At 48.6% G+C, this 16,280-nt stretch overlaps 2 protein-coding genes and 1 pseudogene across 6 annotated transcripts; 2 read left to right on the top strand and 1 right to left on the bottom strand.

The window, feature by feature from the left end:
• The first annotated feature begins 124 nt into the window (after nt 1-124).
• LOC117844844 (CMP-sialic acid transporter 2) lies at nt 125-4,895 on the top strand. Of its 5 annotated transcripts, none has more exons than XM_072291599.1 (15): nt 125-389; nt 1,459-1,519; nt 1,601-1,664; nt 1,786-1,861; nt 1,971-2,050; nt 2,142-2,217; nt 2,336-2,436; nt 3,157-3,228; nt 3,342-3,390; nt 3,490-3,531; nt 3,641-3,762; nt 3,853-3,912; nt 4,022-4,070; nt 4,222-4,316; nt 4,402-4,895. In XM_072291599.1, the coding sequence occupies exons 1-15, from the start codon at nt 159-161 to the stop codon at nt 4,457-4,459; spliced, it is 1,236 nt and encodes a 411-aa protein (XP_072147700.1). In that variant the 5' UTR covers nt 125-158; the 3' UTR covers nt 4,460-4,895. The 5 variants fall into 5 exon arrangements, with proteins under 5 accessions (XP_072147700.1, XP_072147698.1, XP_072147699.1 ...); XM_072291597.1 differs by having other exon boundaries at nt 1,750-1,861; XM_072291598.1 differs by having other exon boundaries at nt 1,592-1,664.
• A 310-nt stretch (nt 4,896-5,205) lies between these two features.
• Nucleotides 5,206-7,308, bottom strand: LOC117844843 (cytochrome P450 89A2-like; annotated as a pseudogene).
• A 1,689-nt stretch (nt 7,309-8,997) lies between these two features.
• On the top strand, nt 8,998-10,935 carry LOC117845845 (cytochrome P450 89A2). Its single transcript, XM_034726931.2, has one exon. The coding sequence runs from the start codon at nt 9,253-9,255 to the stop codon at nt 10,792-10,794; it is 1,542 nt and encodes a 513-aa protein (XP_034582822.1). The 5' UTR covers nt 8,998-9,252; the 3' UTR covers nt 10,795-10,935.
• The last annotated feature ends 5,345 nt before the right edge of the window (nt 10,936-16,280 follow it).

Raw genomic sequence — 16,280 nt, 5'->3', positions numbered from 1 at the left:
CAATTCTCCATGTCGCTTGTGCAGTTGTGCTTTGTATACTAGTAGCAACGGTCACTGTCCATATCTTTAGCAAAATTTAAGCTAAAAATCTTTGCTGCTAGACTTTTGTCTCGTCGCAGACTCGCAGCAAGATAATCATGGTAAGGGTATAAAAGCTGATGCAAAAAGGACCCGGAAAACAACATGCCGCGTTTCTTCTCGTGTTCTCGTCACAGGAGGACCCACCGGTCAGACTCCGTCACCCAACCTTGCCTCTGACTGCAAGGCCGCATCCATTCCTTCCTCACTGTGAAAGCTTCCGCAGCAGCGGCCAGCGGCGGCGGCGAGGCGAGGAGCCGGAGGTCGCTGCTCGTGGGGGAGAGATGGAGTACAGGAGAGCCAAGGACCAGGTAAACATATAGCGCCGCAACCGCAATCCTAATAATAATAAAAATGTTGTCTACACAAATGCCTCTCTCCGCAGGGTTTAAAAATCTTCCGTAGATTTAGGGCCTCAAGCCATCAATGTCGGTGGAATGTGGAATTTCTCTTACCCGTTAAACTTTTTTGATTTTGGTTATGTCTGAACTCGCAGTTAAAATTTTCGGTGAATTTGACAGCAAAATGTGTTGCGCGATTAAAAGGGTTTGTCTTTGTTATTTGAAACGAATTTTATCATCTTATTTTCTAGAGTATTATGTGTTCCGGTTTTAGCTGCTTGCAGAGCTTTATATGTTAGTCACACAACCTCATAGGTTCAAACGCAACTAGGTTAACAATTTTTTAATCAATTGGTAGCATCAGCTCCTTTGAAACTGGCTTTGAATTTTCTTTTGGAGATTGGCGTGCGCTCTTGTGTTCACGAATGGCAAGGATTTAAAAAGAATTCCTTACTGTGGCAATCTGTTGATTGCTTAGAAATTCAGCAAAACACAACTACACATTTAGAATATGTCACATACGTCTATGAATATATTGTTGCTCATTCTGTTTGGTTCCAAGATTCAACATCATGTTTCTCATCTGTTACATTGGTTTCCATTTCTGTACTGTTGATTCTGGCAGATGATATGTTGCATTGACAAGGGCCAGTGAATGATTGTTCGACCAACTTATTTTGCTCACAACAAATTTGGCTGATAGCTGGCTAGTGAAGCATTCCTAGCCATTTGTGCACTTGTATCTTTTGTGCCACCTGCATCTCATTCTTTGTTTGGTGAATTTCATTCGGGAAACTATTTGTGTGACTATTATCACGTATTAGCAGTCGAACTGGGACAGTCCAGCATGGTTTAAACATCTAGTTCAAGTGTTCAAAATTTTGTCCTATAGTTTTTATCATGTTGGTAGTTGACATTGATCACACACAATCAATTTAACTTGCTTCCTGTATTTGTTTAAAAGTAGCAACACAATGATCATATGCTTCATCACCAGACAGTGCGCTGACAAGCTGTTGTTTTCTGTACCATCTAAAAGGAGAGTGATGACATATCTCAGAAGGATGTAGAAAGCCTTGATCTGAGGTCTCTGTCTAATAGTAAGCTCTTGATTCATCATGGATTTCTTTAATGATCTATATTTGGATAGTTTGCATATTTAATGTCTGTAGCATTTACAGCTGCAGTAACTTCAAGTCTTAGCACTACAGGAGGACCAAAGGGCAAGAATACTTGGAAGCTCAAGTAAGAGCTATTTCTTGCAATCTTTGCACTATATCTGATACTTTTTTCTGGGATCAATCGATTTACTGGCAATGTGTTCTGGTAGGTCTATTGTTACGCTTGCACTGACATTACTAACAAGTTCCCAGGCAATATTGATTGTATGGTCCAAAAGAGCTGGAAAGTATGAATATAGTGTGACAACAGCAAATTTTTCAGTGAGCAAAATAACATAGATTCTCTCTCTGTGACAGATATCGTCAGAAGTTTTCACGTTTGTTCTCTTGATAACATGGTTTGGTTATGTCTTTCTTTCCTTGTGCGTAGGTGGAATTTTTAAAATGTCTATTATCATTGGTAGCCTTGTACAGGACATGGAACAGTCAAGGCGTTACCGAAGATAATAGGTGATGATTTTACTATTATTTTTGGTGTGATTGTTTATAAGTGCTTGTAGTCTCCTTCCTACTCTTTAGACATCTGGTTTATTATTTTCAGGTTAACTACATCATTTGATGAAGTTAGTGTTTACCCCATTCCTGCTATACTTTACATGGTGAAGAACTTATTGCAGGTATGCCTAGTCCTTTGTTGATAATATAATGTGGTTGCTGTTTCCTTCATGTTGAAGAAAACAATAATAAACACAAAACAAACTTGACCATGCTCTTACTCCTTCCTGTGGCTGTCAGTATTATATCTTTGCATATGTGGATGCACCAGCTTACCAGATCCTGAAAAACCTGAATATTATTAGCACCGGTTTCTTGTACCGTATCATTCTTAAGAAAAAGTAAGTCTATTTATTTCTTGCTCATGGTAACTACTTTATCTCCTAACCAGCTGGAATTATTGTTTTTACCATTGGAATTTTTTCAATCAATGTAACTATTGGAACTCGGAATAGAGGGATTGAATGAATGCGTTCTTTGTTTAAGTTTTCTCGTATCACTATCATTGGGCTAGCCTTTTCCTTTTTCGTTTGATGTTGGATGCTAAGCTTGTGTATCTTCATTATAGTTTTGTGAACATAGAATTGAGCTATTACACAATCACGACAATTATCCATCCTAAGGCATGAACCTATCATCCAGTGAAGTTTTTTATTTAAGGAGCCAACTGATCAATGGATCATCCATCATAACGCTGAAACTCCAAACCTGATCCACTTGACAGCCACCTTATCTTGCATAAGCAAAAACTAGTACAAGAATGCGGAATGCAATCACCAAACCAAAATAGTACATGGTGTCTCTTGAACCAAACTCCCTATGGAGACATAGTCAAATAATAAAACATGGATACTCTGTCTGTGTTTAGCTTGTGTGGTCGCATATTGAGTTTTTACAATATATGACTTTGGCCTACTGCCTACCGGATGTTCTGTTACCTTGCTGGGCTCCTAGTTGACCATCAGAACACAACTTCTCTTCCTTGTCTCTGAACTTTTTAAGCCTTTTCCTCACCAACATCTGTTTTCCATTCTTAATCTAGCATGTCAAAACTAATGCAGGTTGAGTGAAATTCAGTGGGCTGCATTTATTCTTTTATGTGCTGGTTGCACTACTGCTCAGCTTAATCCCTCGTAAGCAAAATATGATTTATTGTTTCTTGCTTTATTGAGTCACTCTTTTCTGATTTGTCTAAACATCACAATGAAGTAATCAACTGATAGTATTATAACTTGTCCTTTTCCAGCTCAGATCATGTTCTTCAGACCCCTATCCAAGGTTGGATGATGGCAATTGTGAGTCATAGCAGAGAAAAGAATCAATCTTTTCACTTAGATGTACTACATGAAGTATTCAGCTCAACCTGCTGAATGTTATTATTCTTTTTTGTGCAGGTGATGGCTCTTTTAAGTGGTTTTGCTGGTGTATATACAGAAGTAAGTTGACTGTATATGTGTATCTGATTTTTAGACGATACATTTAATGTGAACTGTCACAAAGAATTTCTTCAAGAGTGTAACATTTGTAATATTTTGAACAATACAGTCTATCATTAAGAAACGTCCTTCAAGAAATATCAATGTGCAGAATTTTTGGCTATACATTTTTGGGATGGTCTTCAACTTAGTTGCAATTTGTGTTCAGGACTTTGGTGCTGTCATAAATAAGTATGTACTGATGATTTGTTCATTCCATGTCATATATCTCTTACAGTTCGTGATATTGACCATTCACTTCAAATGTACCATCTGATGCAGAGGCTTTTTTCATGGCTATTCATTTATTACAGTTTCGATGATTCTTAACCATGCACTAAGGTACTGACAGCTGGATCATATTTTTTTTTCAATGTTGTCCTTTTGGGCTCCCCTTCACGCTTCCATTTTCCAATAAAATCTTTGATTTGTGTTTCTGTTTGCTTTGCAGTGGGATTGCTGTATCAATGGTGATGAAGTATGCTGACAATATTGTCAAGGTATATACAATTTATTTTTTCGATTACATGTGCTGAAAACAATGTTATTCTAAAGTTCAACAGCTGTCAGTACCTGAGTGCAACTAAAGTTTGCCATTGTCGTTTGCACACTCACATTCATTTATTACCATTGTCGTTTGCACACTCACAGGTGTATTCTACTTCAGTTGCAATGCTTCTTACAGCAATCGTATCCGTCTTCTTATTCAGCTTCCATCTATCCCTTGCGTTCTTCCTCGGATCAACGTACGTGCTGATTAATGTCAGCAACGTCTCTTGATTGGACCCTAGTATCACATCATAGTATAATAAACTCTGGCCTAATTTTCAGGGTGGTTTCTGTCTCTGTGTATCTGCACTCCGTCGGGAAACCTCAGCAGCAGAAATAGAGAATCTCCTCCTGTGCAACAGAAATAGCATTTTGTTCATCTGTGGAGGAACCGGCAATTGGCGCCAACTATCATGCATCGTGGAATGATTTGAGTAGCGATGCAAGGCTGTTGCACAAAAGAGACGGGACTCATTCTTGATCGGCAATGTTCTGCTATCAACTTCTGATGGAGTTATCTTTGATATCGTAACCAACCATCGGCGTGGCCTTGAAGTACTGAATTGACGCCAAGCTACACATGTGCAGGTGCGGCTTCAGTACTTTTTATTGTGCGTGATGGCAGTCTGCTTTTCTTCTATGTGACCTGTAAGGCTGATTATTTCAAAAAAAAAAAGTGACATGTAAGGCTGTAACGAATGCGAGGCACACTATTTTCAGCCCCTTGCCCCTTGAGTGGCCTGAGCAATGGCATCTGCAGCAGGGGCTCTCTGTCTCTTTCGGATCATAAAACCGTCAGAATATTGCTTCCTTCCCCAAATTCGCCTTCTCTGGCACTGCTAGCAAATTGACTTCTTCCGGGATTAAAAATTCAGAATATTGCTTAGCCACCGGATTCATGATTCACCCAGCCCTGCTCGTGTCGCGATCTCCCTCTCTCGTGGGGGGTTTAAAACAATCAAATCAAGATCCCAGGTTATTCTCTCTTTGATTAACAAATGTCTTAGTCAAAACCTCAGCAAAGGCATGCACAATTGTTTATCGTTCCACCTCTCAGATTTATCATAAGAAATTCACACTATCACAGGCCCAACGCAACAATGCCTGGCAGGCAAAATATTGATATAAACAAAAGAACTAAAATGACTACAAGGTACCATCAGCGCCCATAAGTTCAGTGTTGCTATGGCATTTGTCTCAACTCTTTTCTGTATTGAGTGGAATTGCGTCGTCTTGTGCCAGTATTTTTTTTAATAAAGAAAACGTTGACATGGAATTGCATTCAACATCGACCTAGTAATCAGAAAATAAGAAAAATTAACTACTTAGAAGGAAAAATGAGTGGATCTCCAAAGTACCAAAAAAGAGTAGAAACGAGTATGAAATCAGGAGAATGCCAAACTGGCTGGCAATCTCCAAAGTCCACTATTCATCTCTTCGTAGCCACAAGACGTGGGCGCAGCGGCTTCTTCATGACGGTGGTGAACTGGAACTTCTCGAAGTCCACCGCGTCGCCCGGCGCCTCCTTCCACTCGAACTCCCTCACCATGCTGGCCACGAAGTACTCAAGGTGCAGCATGGCGACGGTGAGCCCGGCGCAGATCCTGCGGCCGGCGCCGAAAGGCATCATCCTGATCCTCTTGGTGCCGGCAATGTCCACGCCCACGCCGTCACCGCCCTCCAAGAACCGCTCCGGCACGAACTCCATCGGTTTCTCCAACTCCCTCCCGTCACTGCCCATCTCCGCCACCATGAAGTTCACCGTCGCGCCCTTGGGGATCAGGTACCCACCGAGCTCCACGTCCTCTGCGGCCTTGTGCGGCAGCACGAAATGGCCCGGCGGGTGCTTGCGCAGGCCTTCAAGGATGACCGCCTCGAGGTATGACATCCCTTGGACGGCCCCCTCCGAGACCTCGCCGTCCCCGCACGCGGCCTCGATCTCGGCGTGGAGCCTCTCCTGGACCGCCGGGTTCTTGACCAGCTCGGCCATGATCCACTGCAGAGCCGTCGAGGTGGTGCGGGTCCCGGCGTTGAGGAACTCGGAGCAGAGCGCGACGATCTCGTCGTCGGTGAGCGGGCGGTTGCGCTCCTCAGGACAGGCAGCCTGATGTCGAGCAGGGTGTCGACGTACGAGTGCCGGAACGTGGTCTCGTTCGCCGGCGCCGCCTTGCCTTCCTGCATGAGCTGCCTCTTGTACTCCCGCCGCGCGTTGATCAGCGGCATGAGCATGAAGAGCTCCTTCTGGCGCCGCCGCAGGGCGCGTCCGGTCTCGCGGCGCCCGCGGAAGACGTGCTTGGTGACGGACGGGAGGAAGAAGAAGACGCCCATCTGACTGGGGCTGGATATGTACGCGAGCCAGGCGCGCTCGGCGTCCTCCATGGCGCGCACCGCCGGCTCGTCGAGCCTCTCGCCGAAGCACATGATCACGAGGAGGCAGAACACCGTGTACTGGAACGCGTCCATGACGTTGTCGGGCGCGTCACCCGCCTCCCGCAGCTTCTCCATGAGGACGCGGCGCACCCAGGAGCGCGCCGGAGCGAACCGCCTGACGCGCGACGGGTGGAGCGCCTCGCCGACGAGGTTGCGCCGCAGGAGGCTCCAGACGGGCCCGTAATCGGTGCGGGTGATGATGCTATCGCTCACGCCGAGGAGCACGTTCGGTGCGCCCGGCGGCCTGTTGGCGAGGGTGACGCCGCCGGCGCCCACGAGCGCGGCGTGCGCGAGGTGCCGGTCGGCCACGAAGATGAAGGGCGGCGGCAAGCCGATCCGCATCGTGATGATGGGGCTGTACCTCAAGAAGAGCCGCAGGAGGAGGGGCTCCAGCTCCTCCAAGTCGGCCCTGGAGCTCTGAAGGCGCAGCCACAGCAGGTTGCCAAACAGCTGCACTGCCGAGGGACCCGGTGGCAGGGGGAGGCGGTGGCGGCGGCGGTTCTTGGCGTTCTAGAGCAGGACGAGGGCGGCGAACAGGGCGGCGGCGGCGCTGGCGAGGAGGAGCCAACTGGTCCCCATGGTGCGGTCGTGAGGACTGAGGAGACGAGACGGATGGGATGGGACAGGGTGCCGTTTTATAGCGCGGGATTCATGTTTTCAAATGGCTTGGGCGGCCTGAGCAACGGCGCCTGCATGTCGTTGAAGAGCTACGGGACAACTGGACAAGCAGTTGTGCGCGGGGGCTCAGCGGAAGATAGATAGGGGTTGAAACTTCCAACCCATCCCGGCTCATTATAGCACAGCACAACCTATCAAAAAGATTATCTAACTGAAAAAAATATTGGATAAAAAATGTTGTCAACATTTTTAATATAAGTTGGATCAACATTTTTTAAAAAAGTTGAACCAACATTTATTCAAAAAAATTCGAGCCAAACATTTCTTTGAAAAAGTTGAATCCAACATTTTTCGAAAAAGGTTACACCAACATTTTTCAAGGAAAAATTGATCCAACATTTTTCCAGCCCTCTTCTCTGGCTCCAGCGGCCGGCAAGCCCACCACATCAGAGCCGCGGCGGTGCAGGGAGGTGCGCCGGCCGGCCATGGCGGCGCGGTAGGGCCGGTCGGGGCAGCGGCGGGGTTGGGGCGACGGTGGGCCCCACGTGGGCGGCAGCAACGCAAGGCATGGGAGTGAGGCTAGGGTTTGGATCTGATGCAGATCTGACGGTCCTCATTCGTCGCACGAATCTGAAACATTGGAAAGGTAAAAGATGGATAGGATTTCCCGTTGTGCGCGGGCTGGTTGAGTGGGAGGCAGAGGAACGGTGGCCCAAATGCGCAATGGCGTGCGTCCACGCGGAGCACTAGCCGGGGCGAGTGGAGTGGGAACGCGCTGCGGGACAGGGGAACGCAAGTACTGGCCGGACCTGCCCCATGACCGCTAGTGTGTGGCGCAGTGGTCAGACTGCCACTCGGCGCGTGTTAGATGTGGGGCCGATGCTGGCGCGTACAAGATTTTTTTGGCGACTGCGACACGGCGCGCACGCACAGCTCCACCGCTGCCAAGGACGTACGATCAACATTCACTGCTCCGCATCCCATCCACTAAGGTAGGGGACTAGGGTCTAGGGACGAAAGCTGATCATGCTTATTCAAATTTTTTTATCAAATGGGAGAGGAGTGGTTGCCGATTTTTCATGACGTCAGAAATCGTACGTGAATAGCCATCGACTACCCGGAAAAGGTACAGTTTGGGAAGGGGTTTTTTTGAGAAAAAAGAAGAATCTCGCGAACGGCATACTTTAATAATTTATGATGGATCGATGTTACAGCGGACATGAGCTTAATTTATGCGTAATTTTTATGGTGACCATAAAGTAGCAACATAACACGGAAAATACTGACATCTACCGTTCACGAATCACGGCAAGTTTCGAAAATTACATCTAAAATGACCTTAACAGTTGATGCTAACAGTTCACACTTGATATCGAACAAAAAACATTACAGGTTTAGGGGACTGTTGATTAGCCGCTAAACGTTAGAATTTACCAATGCACCTGTGTCTCATGTCTTACCGCTACAAAACTGTGTGTATGTCTTAGTTTCTAGACTGGACTCTCTTTACATCATGTTAATTTGCCAGAGTAGTCGGATATCCTACAAATCTCGGATAATCCGCACTGCACCTAATCGAATTCAGATTATCTACATCCGTACAAATATTTTCCCATATCTGTAAAATTTGTATTCGGATTGGATTGAATACGAAATTTTTCGCATCACTCTCACCTATACGGGGGACCAATTCGGTATCAACTACGAGAGCGTGCACGTGGGTAACAACGCAAACAGCTCGTCTCTCGTACGAGTCCCTTTGTCTTGGAGAAGAAAACGCCTTGGATGATGGATTCTTTACCAGAGTTGTTGCAAACGCGACGTATATGAATCCCAAATCAACAGGGCAGGCGTATCGACTACGAGCGCGCACGTGCAACACGAACAGGATCGTCTCTCTTCTTCGAGTCCTTTGTCTTCGAGAAGAAAACCGAGTCCAAACTCTTATCCTGCCATGTCGTACGAACGCAGGATTCCACGTACAAAACCCCGGCTATAAATTGGAATCCCGTTCGTCTCATCAGCTCACGACATCAACATCCCAATTACAAGTTTCGTTGCAAAAAAAACACCTCGCCAATCGCCATGGAGACCAGCTGGCTCGTCCTCGCCGGCGCCCTCCTGCTCTCTTTCCTCGCCCTGCGCCGCCACGCCAGGAACCGCCGCCTCCCGCCGGGCCCGCCCGCCGTGCCGCTGTTCGGCAACCTGCTGTGGCTGCGGAACTCCACCTCCGACGTGGAGCCCCTCCTGCTCGAGCTCTTCAAGCGGTACGGCCCCGTGGTGACGCTCCGGATGGGCTCCCGCCTCGCCATCTTCGTGTCCGACCGCCGCCTCGCGCACGCCGCGCTCGTCGGCGCCGGCGCCGTCACGATCGCCAACCGACCCAAGGCCGCCACCAGCACGCTCCTGGGCGTCAGCGACAACATCATCACCAGCACCGACTACGGGCCCGTCTGGCGCCTCCTCCGCCGCAACCTCGTCGCTGAGACGCTGCACCCGTCGCGCGTCAGGCTGTTCGCGCCCGCGCGCGCCTGGGTGCGCGGCGTGCTCCTGGACAAGCTTCGACAGGGGGGTGCCGACGGCGGCGCGCCCGGCGACGTCATGGAGGCGTTCCGGTACACCATGTTCTGCCTCCTCGTGCTCATGTGCTTCGGCGAGCGGCTGGACGAGGCCGCCGTGCGCGCCATCGAGGAATCTGAGCGCGCGTGGCTGCTCCACATCGCCCGGCAGATGAACGTCTTCTTCTTCTTCCCGTCCATCACCAAGCACGTGTTCCACGGGCGCCTCCAGACCGCCCGCGCCCTGCGCCGGCGCCAGATGGAGCTCTTCGTGCCGCTGATCAACGCGAGGCGGGAGTACAAGCGGCAGCTCAAGGAAGGCCAGGCGCCGACGAGCGAGACCACGTTCCGGCACTCGTACGTGGACACCCTGCTGGACATCACGCTCCCCGAGGAGGGCCACCGTCCGCTCACCGACGACGAGATCGTCACGCTCTGCTCCGAGTTCCTCACCGCCGGCACCGACACCACCTCCACCGGGCTGCAGTGGATCATGGCCGAGCTGGTCAAGAACCCGGCCGTCCAGGAGCGCCTCCACGCCGAGATCATGGGCGCCTGCGGCGACGGCGCCGCCGAGGAGGTCTCTGAGGAGGCCGTCCAGCACATGCCGTACCTCAAGGCTGTGATCCTCGAGGGCCTGCGCAAGCACCCGCCGGGCCACTTCGTGCTGCCGCACAAAGCCGCGGAGGACATGGACGTCGGCGGGTACCTGATCCCCAAGGGCGCGACGGTGAACTTCATGGTGGCGGAGATGGGCCGGGACGGGAGTGAGTGGGAGAGGCCGATGGAGTTCGCGCCGGAGCGGTTCATGGAGGGCGGCGACGGCGCGGGAGTGGACATGACGGGGACCAAGGGGATCCGCATGATGCCGTTCGGCGTGGGGAGGAGGATCTGCGCCGGGCTGTCCATCGCCATGCTGCACCTCGAGTACTTCGTCGCCAACATGGTGAGGGAGTTCGAGTGGAAGGAGGCGCCCGGCCACGAGGTGGAGTTCGAGGAGAAGCGCGAGTTCACCACCGTCATGAAGAAGCCACTACGCCCGCTCCTTGTGCCCAGGAGGAGTAGTTGATCGATCCAACGTACAGAATTGGAGTTTTAGTTCCAAATTATAGGTCGTTCTAATTTTTTTTAATTTATAGATTTTATTAGAGCAACTTCAAGAGTTTTTCTAAAAATTCTTCCAAAATTATGTATTGGGAGTTCTTCCAAACTTTTCTTCCAAAAATATGTCATCCTATAACAGATCTTCAATAATAATTTCCTCAATATTTAAAAATAGGCCAGTGCTCGATAGGCAGATTAATTTCATGGTTACCAGCTTCCGGATTCTAATCTTTGGATATGATATGACTTTAAGATTGAGTCGTCGTAGCTTTTTGGCAAACTTCAATGCTCATTAGCAGTTTTTTTTGGAATTGCGATAATCATTTCTTACACTTGAATTGCGATAATGGTTATTACTTCCCCGTTTCAAATTGTAGGTCGTTAGTATAGTGTATGTCTAGAACATAGAAAAGTATGTTTAGATGTATAATACTCATCCATCCTAAATTATAAGTCATTCCAAGAATCTGGAGAGTCAAAGTATTTTAAGTTTGACTAAATTTATATGATAATATAATAACATTTATAATGTCATCTAAGTATCATTAGATTCTTCATCAATTATACCTATTTGATGTCATAAATCTTTATAATTTTCTCTATAATTTTGGTCAAGCTTGAGATGCTTTGACTCTCCAGGATTCTTTGAATGACTTATAATTTGGGATGGAGGGAGTAATATCTATGAATATAGAAAAGCCAAAATGACAATTTTATTGACAGGTCTGCTGTTCCTCTTAGTTTTAGTGAATGTTTTTTTTTGGTATAGCTGATTGTTGATTTGAAATACAGTAGTAGTTCGGATCATTTTGCCATTTTTGGAAGCAGGGCTGCAAACTGAAGGCAAACATAGCAAGTTTTCCAAAGAATGCTTGGGAGTCTGAAATTAGAATCCGAAGTTTAAAATCTTGAACTCAGACGGCTCCTATACGCAATGCTCAGCTCAGGTTTTCGCTGGCACCCGTGCTCATCAGGGGCGAGATCAAGGAGACGCTCAAAGGGACCAAGCAGAACGTCGAGCTCATGGTCAGCTGCGCGCTCGAGGTCGACGCCGCGTCTGCCTGCTGCCCTAATGGAAAGCTTAAACTCACGCTCGAGAAGCCGTCGACGCTGTGCAGGGTCTGATGCAGTGCGCGCTGCGGGCCACGACGGCGGCGGACATTCCCGGCCTCCGTGCGCGAGCTCAAGCCGCGGCTGCTCGGTGCTCACTCGTCTCGGGTCCTCGGCTGCCGCCGACGAAGCGAGCGCCTCCGATCTTTGGTGAGGGAGCCAAAGAGGAATGGAACGGAGCGCTTGTGCTAGGGTTTGAGAGGGTGACGACGGAGCTTCCAATTCCGGCCGCGAGCACGGCGGCGGCCGTGGACGGGGCAGGAAATCATACCAAGACAGGGAGCTGTTTGCAAACCAGGGGCCTGTAAATATTAGGGGGTAATTTGTAAATAATCGGATCGCGACTATTCATCGCGATCCAATAGGGGGTTTTATGTAAATATTATGGGTCAATTTGCAAATAATCGGATCGCGACTATTAATCGCGATCCAAACTAGGGGGTATTTGCAACTACCAGGGACTATTCTGCAAAACATTCGGCGCCGGCGGCGATGCCATCCGGCGACGCTGCGCTGCTGCCCGCCGACCACCGCTGGACTAGCCGCCGTGCATCCCGCGCTCCTCTCCACCTATTGCACGGTCCCAGGAGCTTCCTCCGGACCACAGCGCCTACCCTAGGCCACGGGCCTGCCTTTCGCAGTTAAGATCTAGCGGCGGCGCCGGTGGGGGCGCGGGCTCTGGCCAGAGACGGTGAGGATCCACGGAGCCTGTAGCTCGCTGATGGTGCCTGTTCCTCTTCTTGTCAGGCCAACCCCTTCCTCTGTCAACTCCAAGTTCAGGCCATTGCCATCGCCTTCGATTGTCTGCATGATTTGGATCTTTTGGCGCTTCACCTGCTTTGGTGCTTTGCCTTAACAAGAGGCAACAAAGGGGAAGGTGAACTGTTGCTGATCGTTTATGTTCCGAATTTCAATAGAACTATCCAGCTTTTGCATTTGAAATTAGTGGTTCAACCATTCAAATCCTGTTTTCTACGGCATTTGGTCTCTCTTGGATGTCGAGAGGAATCCAAACAGGAGGAAAACATCACGAAGCATCACTACATTCAGCATCATAACATCAGAGTTCAGAGGATAGCAATGGTATGTAATTTTATTTCTATTCCTCTTGTCATATGCCAAAAACAGGTGTATTTCAGAATCAGTGAGTGTACTCTCGAGATATACAATTGACGACTATGGATAAACCCACAAATCTCCACATGAAACAGATTTTCTTTTGCAGCTGCATTCAATAACAAGTGTGGAGAGTCGCACTGAATAGAACTCGGATTCACATCTCTGCATTCAGCGTTCGTCAACAATTCAATAGCATGTGTCATTCTGGACAAAACGCAGAGCTGAAGTCAACGAAGACGAAGGCAGAGGGACGACTGTGAGGAACAAGCAAAAGGGAATCGAAATCACAAGAACAAGAACTGGAAAAGCAAGGACACGAGTAGCAATTGGTACGGATAGCAGCTGTGCAATCACTGAATCGGAGAACTAGTTCACGAAATAATCAGCTACTCCAGACGTCGCCAGGGAGATGATAAGCCACAGCTACTATAATCCTAGGGAATTTTCCAGTTCTCTCTTCTTCGATACCGACTCCAGCTGGCAGCTGCCTGGATGGGCTGTTACATTGCATTACATTAAGCAAGTTTAACTTAAGAAAACACTGAATGGTAGCCATTTGAAGTGACAATGGACGGGCCATGATTGAACGACTTGAACAGGTTTCCTCTTCATGCTAGTTTTGACGAAACTGAATGGCAGGGTTACTGTCGAAACTGAATGGCCATCCTCATTCAGACATTGGTGAACCACTGATCCTGACAACGACTGCCGCGGAGCCGTGTGGGTTGGGTTGCCGCCGTGCGGGAGGAGATGCAGTGGGCACCTGCGGCCCGCGAAGGACATTCCCGGCCTCCGCGCGAGCTCAAGCCGCGGCTGCTCGCTCGTCTCGGGTCCTCGGCTGCCGCCGGCGAAGCGAGCGCCTCCGGTCTTTGCTGAGGGTGCCAAAGAGAAATGGGCCGGAGCGCTGATGCTAGGGTTTGAGAGGGTGATGACTGAGCTTCCGCTTCCGGCCGGGAGCGCCGCGGCGGCGGCGGCCGGCGGCGGATGGCCAGGAAGACATAGACAGGTGATTTGCATATTTGCCAAAGACATATTTGCATTTTGATGGCATCAACAATCTGACAACTCCAGATCCCCCTCAGTAGTCGCTCCTGCAGGTGCAATCATACAAATAAAGTCATCCAAGTAATGTGAGTTGAGGAATCAAAATGCAAATATTTGTAAGAAAGGTACGCTGTACTGGAAATTTATGAATGTCAAACTTGGAAATGTGAACAGAGGATATAGACCTATTTTTCAAAATGTCTGAAGCCCTCCAAAAGAGAGGATAGCATACATTTAAATTCGTAATTAGAACATTTGTTTTTCATAGTGTGGCATCGACACTTGAGGATGGTCCATCCAGATTATAATTAAGTTGTACAGTACAGTAGTAATTTCACGAGCTCCTCGATCGTGCTCAAAATCTCCATGCCTGTGTCAAGTCCATTGAAAGGCTGTGGGCGCCTGGACGGGGGAAAGGGCAAGGAAAAGCATGTACAACGACGTTCAGAAACACCTGTGTCTAAGTCGGAAGACGCGCCGGCGAACTTTACACCGTCCGCTGCCTCTCTGCAGACAGTGCACCATGCATTGCTGGTAAATCGCAGGGCGACCAGCGTATACAGTACACTCCGCTTCTGCGACGTGCTGCATTGTGTTCAGCTTATTATGGCCTTTTCTGCAAAAGCAGCTGGACAGCCTACCGTGACCAATTAGGCGCGCACAGCTAGGGATAATGATCATCATCCTACATAGTTCAGAGGTCAGAAATGCAATGCTTTGAAATCATTTAAACCTCCATTTCCTAGAAGAAAAAAGAACCTATCATTCAAATGGGACTGAATCTTTAGACTTGTATACCGCCCCAACAAAGTGCAGTAAAATACAGTAACTAACTGTATTGGTGAGCATAGGCACAGGTTGGTAGGTGGGGATACTTGGAGGAGGAAAAGGCACAATCTCTTTTCGAAGAATCTCACACATGTGGATGTAAGAAAAGGGCTCGCAAACAAGGCCGGCAACTGATGAAAGCCGCCGGGCCTCTGTCCGCCGGGCAAGAACACGGACCGTGAAAGCTGTCAAAGCCACCCATCCAACGATCCAATCCACATCCACCCATGCACCCTCCTCTCCTTCTCCAAGCCCTAGCCGCCGAGCTAGCACCTAGCAGTCAGCAACAAGGGAGAGGAGAGGCAGGGCCCCTGCAGTGACTCAGTGAGGAGGCACAGAGGCCTGCAGCGCAGTGAAAGCCATGGCAGCATCCATCCATATGATTCCATGCGCGCCATGCAGGCATGCAGCCATCAGACATGCATGCACGTCCTGGATTTTGCCGGTGTAATTATTTCCGCGTCGAATCCAACCAAAAAGGAGGCAGGGCTTCCTGTTTCCCATGTGAAGGCAAGCCAAGGCAAGGCCCCTTTGGTGAGACGTGAGAGTTTGGTGCGTGCCCGTGAGCTCCGGGCACGTACCGACGACGTTCCAACCGACCACTGCTACTGACGGGCTGAGGCTGATGGATTCCTAGTGTAGTAAAAAAAGACAGGGAAAAGACTAATACAGCATTTGTACTCTCAGTTATTTTCTTAACCTGTGTTTGAAAAGCCTGAACTTGCAAGATATTCTTGCTGGAGAAATGTTTGTAGACCAAATACTGGCCATGACTAATTCTGACCAATGACTCGTTTGTGTATGACAGTTGTGCAAGTAGTTGTCTTTCCAAGCACATTTTATTTTATTGTAGTACCCACTCGGAATGTTCCACTGAAGACAATATGGTTGACCTCTGCATGAGGAGTTGATCACTGGAAGTCACCACCAAAGCACTAGCGAACATCTCACTAGACCATGGGTCAGTACGTATCCAGCCCAAGACCACTACCAAAACGTCAAAAGTTAGGCACCTCACACATGCTCATGTACCAATCGGCAGCAACCAAGATGCACTCACCATTTTGTTGAAGCGATGGTGCCTGCATTGTTGCTTGCAATGTGAACTCCACCAGCCTACAGTGGCAGCACCTTCAAATTGCTGCTGTAAGGTAAGACTCAGGGTCTAGCACCATACTGCAAATCTATTTATATATTTGTAAGTAATCACCCAGATTACTCTTTTCCAGGTGACTGAGTGGCCACCTAACTCGGCGCACAAAAAAGTTCGCATCTTTGCACATCTTCCAACAGCTAAGCGCTCGATTACCCACTTTTCAGAATAGAAAACACACATGGGTGGTACAAGGA

The sequence above is a fragment of the Setaria viridis genome, chromosome 2, assembly GCF_005286985.2.
Source record: "Setaria viridis chromosome 2, Setaria_viridis_v4.0, whole genome shotgun sequence".
Taxonomy (NCBI): Eukaryota; Viridiplantae; Streptophyta; class Magnoliopsida; order Poales; family Poaceae; genus Setaria; species Setaria viridis.
This window is presented reverse-complemented; position numbering and strand designations above follow the sequence as displayed.